The sequence below is a fragment of the Castanea sativa genome, chromosome 11 (genome assembly GCF_040712315.1).
Source record: "Castanea sativa cultivar Marrone di Chiusa Pesio chromosome 11, ASM4071231v1".
NCBI classification, from domain to species: Eukaryota; Viridiplantae; Streptophyta; class Magnoliopsida; order Fagales; family Fagaceae; genus Castanea; species Castanea sativa.
The window spans coordinates 1,289,683-1,294,477 of NC_134023.1; the positions used below are offsets into that span (position 1 = coordinate 1,289,683).

Sequence of the window (4,795 nt, forward strand, 5' to 3'; positions counted from 1 at the left end):
TCAACAAAACCCATACATTATCAAGTGATTGACGTCCAAAAAAAACCAATCCCAGTGATATTTCGAAATTAAAAATAGGGGAAAACCACCAAATCATGAGAAAACAAACATTGAGATTGTGACACTAGAATAACGGCGGATTCGACATCTTTTTGAGACTCTAAAAATAACTCTAGTGATGACTGTGGCGGGATGAAGCTCCGTTGTGGGGAGGAGGAGGAGAGTCTGCCCTTGGTTTGCCGTTTGAAGAAGAAGCTTTGAACGTGTTTGAGGAATATTTGGGGTTTTAATTGGGTTAGAATTGCATGTAATAAGGTGTATTGAGTTTAAATTGGTTGGCTGATGTGTCTTCTCATGATTGGTTGATTGGCTGGCGTAAAAGGTGTCTTTTACACCAGCTCCGGACCTAACTTATCCTCAAAAAAAAAAATTTAATTGGATGCAAAGTTACAGTAACTTGTATATTTATACTGTTACTGTAGCAATTTTGCAAATAAATAGTATTATAGATTTACTGATGTGGGTAATTTTTTTAGCAAAAATGCGTAAAAATGAACATTTTTTCTATTTTTAAAGAACTGATGCAATTGCTATTAACCCTTTTGAAGTAGTTGATTTATAATGTAAATACATTTTTAGTCCCTAAAGATTAACTCATAAGCTATTTTAACCCTTGAAGTTTAAAGTGATCACTTTTAGTCTATTAACTAATGTGGCCAAACTAAAAATTTGCATTCTATCATTGAATTGAAACTTAAATTAAACCCTTTAAGTTTATTGACTAAAAGTGACCACTTTAAGATTGTTTTATGGGCTAAAAAGTCTCTTTAAATTTGGCCTTATTTTATTGATAGATTTTACATAAGGATTACATGGTATATAGTCGTTTAAAAAGTTACCTATAAAACAAATAGAATTATTAAATGATGGAAAGCTTCTTATCAAAAAAAAAAAAAATGATGGAAAGCTTGTGATATACCTTGAACATTTAATAATAAAATTATTGATAATTTGATTACATTATATCTAAGGTGACAATGCTATCCGAATCACTAGTAGGTATTCCTGCAGAATTATTACTAGTGTGGTCCTCGATTAACATCTCCTCAGGACCAAAGAAAGGTTTGGGAGGCATTTGCAAGAGCTCTATCGGGCCTTCAAGCATCTCCAAGACTTTGCTCATGGAAGGACGATTAATGGGCTTCATTTGAATGCACCAAAATGCAACTATGATCATCTTTAATGTTTTCTTCTCATCCTCTATGGCATTCTCACCCTCCATGGCATTTAACACCTCAAGGTCCTCACCTTGATTGAGTTTGTCATATATCCAAGACGGGAAGTATATCTGACTTGAATGCTCCACGGATGCATTCAAATTTTTCCTTCTTCCCGCCATTTCCATCAACAACATCCCAAAGCTATAAACATCAGCCTTATATGATATGCCACCAATATTTTTGTAGAACAATTCTGGAGCCATATATCCTAGCGTTCCTCGTACAGCAGTGAGAGATATAATGCTGTCATCTACTGGATACAATTTTGCGAGACCAAAATCTGAAACTTTTGGAATAAAGTTTTCATCAAGGAGAATGTTATATGGCTTTATATCAAAGTGTAGAATTTGCATGTCACAACCTTGATGTAAATATTTAATTCCCTGTGCTACTCCAACTGCAATCTCATATATTCTATCCCAAGACAAGACGGTGCTATTTTCTCTATCAGAAAAGATGAACTTATCAAGAGATCCATTTGGCATGAACTCATATACAAGAGCTTGATTAGAACCTTCCACACAGAATCCAATTAGTTGCACCACGTTAATATGATGTATCCTTCCAATTGAAGCGACTTCATTCATGAAATCTTGCCCATTGGCTTTTGACTTGTTCAACAATTTTATCGCTACAGGATAGCCACTCTGAAGCTTTCCTTTGAAGACTGAGCCATAACCTCCTTGACCTAATTTATCCTTAAAACCATTGGTCATGCTCTTTATTTGAGAATAGGAGTACCTTATAGGCATTAGATTGTGACTCTGCAGGAACATTTCAATGGCATCGTCCATGAACATGCTTCCCGGGCCCAATTTGTACATCAAAAATGCACTTACGCATACAATTCCTAGTAGAGCTCTTCCTAATAGGATAGATACTCCTACAAATCAGACAAAAGGTATAAAATAGTAAATATGAGGAAATTAATTCCTAAATTGCAATTTATTAATTTCTGATAAATCAATACAACTCAATATATTATCCTATACTAAATAAATAAACAAAAATTTGGTGAAAATATATTTTAATTATCTTTTATACTTGATGTAAGATAATTAGTTTAGTATTAGGCATTATTATATTTTTTTTATCATTAGTCATTACTCAATTTCTCTAAAATCATCCAAACCAACATGTCAAAAAGCAATCGCACCTATGTACTGGATGAAACCAAGCTCTCCTCCTGTCGAAAGAATCCCAAGAAAACAGATCACAACATGAAGCCGAAAAGAGTAAATTTAATAGAAAGCACACTAATGAACTCCGAAAGGCATACCTTGGTACCAGAACCAGTCGCAGATAGATGTCACATAATAGAGTTTTTTAATGAGTTGAATAGAATCCCAAAACCTGGTAAGATATATTATAAGTCAAAAAAGAGACTAAGTAATAATTATAAATTGAGCATATTTGTCGTTTCTCTTAGGAAGTAAGATGACATTTAATTATTAAAAAAAAAAAAAGCTTTATGGAGCGCCTTTGGGTTCTCACCATATATTCTTTTTTTGATGAACCAATTTCTTATTATTCTGTGAATAACCACAGTCATATGTCCAAGAAAATTCATAGCCCTGAAGTAACAATTCTTGTTGAATCTCCAAAGCAGATAGGCCTGTTGCATTTGGAAATCGAGTTGGAAGCGAACCTTCTATACTGCATAACTTCGGAAGATCAAGTACAACAAGGGGTCCAAAATACGCATAGAAGAAGTGTGTTTGTGCGGAATAAGAGTTACCGATGCAATGAGAGACATCAACATAGAGTGACGAGTTGAGTTGTAAGGTGCAATTCAAAAGATACATATAATGTTGAGAAGAAGTGTAAATTTGAAAATAAGAAGAATCATTAAAATAAGAAGAATAATTAAAATCAATTATGATTGGGATAAGACGAGGAATGGAGCATGTGTTTTTGTGTAAACTCGCATCCATTAGTCGAATTGTTCGATCAACATAATCGATTTCCTGGACATAGAATTTCACAGAATCAACCAACAAAGAAGTACGATTATTCTCGCAATCAAGTTCAATGCCACCGGCAGCTTCGGCACCACATCTACACTGATGAGGAGCACCTTTTAGTCGAAAAGGGGAGCTGATGTTATGGAGATTTCCACAGGAGGAAGTGCCGCAGTTCTGGCTTTGTCCTTTAGCAATACAAGCTTCATGGAAGAGAGAAAATAGGAGGACCAGAAGCCCAAGTAAGGGAAGGTTCTTTCTGAACATCATGAGAGAGAGAGAGAGAGAGCAGCTACCAAGTTAGATCATTGGAAATTTGGGACGTCTCGATATTCATAGAGATGCTTTGTGGCAGCAAATCAATGGGAGACCATTGAAAAATCAAAGTCAAGAAAAAGGATATGCCCATCCTCTGATTGAATTGATTGTTTTTGACTAAATAGTTGCTACGGCCCTACCTTAGGAAGCACCGACACGGACACAAATATAAGTGCGGACTCGGGTGACATAAGCAATTTTTAAATAATTATTATAACATAAAACGGTTCATACAACACTAATATGACATGAGTACAATACTTTAAATAAAGTATTCATGGTTCTTAGACCCTACCTCATACGCGAACATGAAGTCATTATTATTAGTTCTATTCCCTAATGTAATCGAGAGATGGAAAATTTTTGTTAATGATTCTATAAGTATTTTCTAATGTAATCAAGAAATGGAAATCATGTTTTAGATCCTTAACAGAGAATTAGTCAATTGTTTTGATGCAGTTATAGAACTATTTTGCGAAACTTTTCTTCCAAATTACAATATAGAATTTAATGAGTCAAGTAAGTGATGAAGCTTCTGTGAACTTGTTATACATTGAGATTTACTCGTCAACATGACCTGTCAACATCAACCTAGACGAAGCACAATTATGGTACATAGAACTTTCAAGGAAGTGTCTATAAAATTTTAGCGTGAAGGTACTTAACAAAAATTCCTTATATGTTAAGTTTTTCAATTATTTTCAAACACATTGTAAAATTGAATTTACTTGTCATTGGAATAATAAAATTGTAGTATTTCATTGTCCTATAGACTTTATAGAACTATGTGTTGTTTGAATATCATTTTTTTTTTTATAATTCAACACTTGTAACGGGAGAAAGAAGATTTCAATTTGGGATGTTTTTGTTAAAAATATCAAGAGGTGCAAGTTGAGCAACAAAACTCTTAATATGTGTTTAAATATAATTAAAGAATCTAACATGTTGCACTTAATAAGTATAATATGATAAAATCCCATCACAAAGTTTTTTGATACTCATACATACAAAATAAGAATAGGTTTTTTTATCTTAATTTTAAAAAAAAAGGATATTGCTATTGTGTTCATCCTTATAAGAATTTAAGCATAGATTGAATTTTCATTATTTTTGACAATTTTTCTTTGATTTCTTTATAATTTATATATTGTGTTAGTTTTAATGAATTTTTTCTCAAGCTTTCAAAGGATGGACTTTAGATAAGATGTTCAACTTTTATATGCCAAGCATTGATTA

At 33.1% G+C, this 4,795-nt stretch overlaps 1 protein-coding gene across 1 annotated transcript; it reads right to left on the minus strand.

Annotated features, from left to right (window-relative positions):
• Window positions 1-896: 896 nt before the first annotated feature.
• LOC142615412 (LEAF RUST 10 DISEASE-RESISTANCE LOCUS RECEPTOR-LIKE PROTEIN KINASE-like 2.1) lies at window positions 897-3,690 on the minus strand. Its single transcript, XM_075788160.1, has 4 exons — window positions 2,775-3,690; window positions 2,560-2,633; window positions 2,437-2,466; window positions 897-2,163 (listed from the first exon to the last, which is right to left on the minus strand). The coding sequence occupies exons 1-4, from the start codon at window positions 3,509-3,511 to the stop codon at window positions 1,016-1,018; spliced, it is 1,989 nt and encodes a 662-aa protein (XP_075644275.1). The 5' UTR covers window positions 3,512-3,690; the 3' UTR covers window positions 897-1,015.
• Window positions 3,691-4,795: the final 1,105 nt, after the last annotated feature.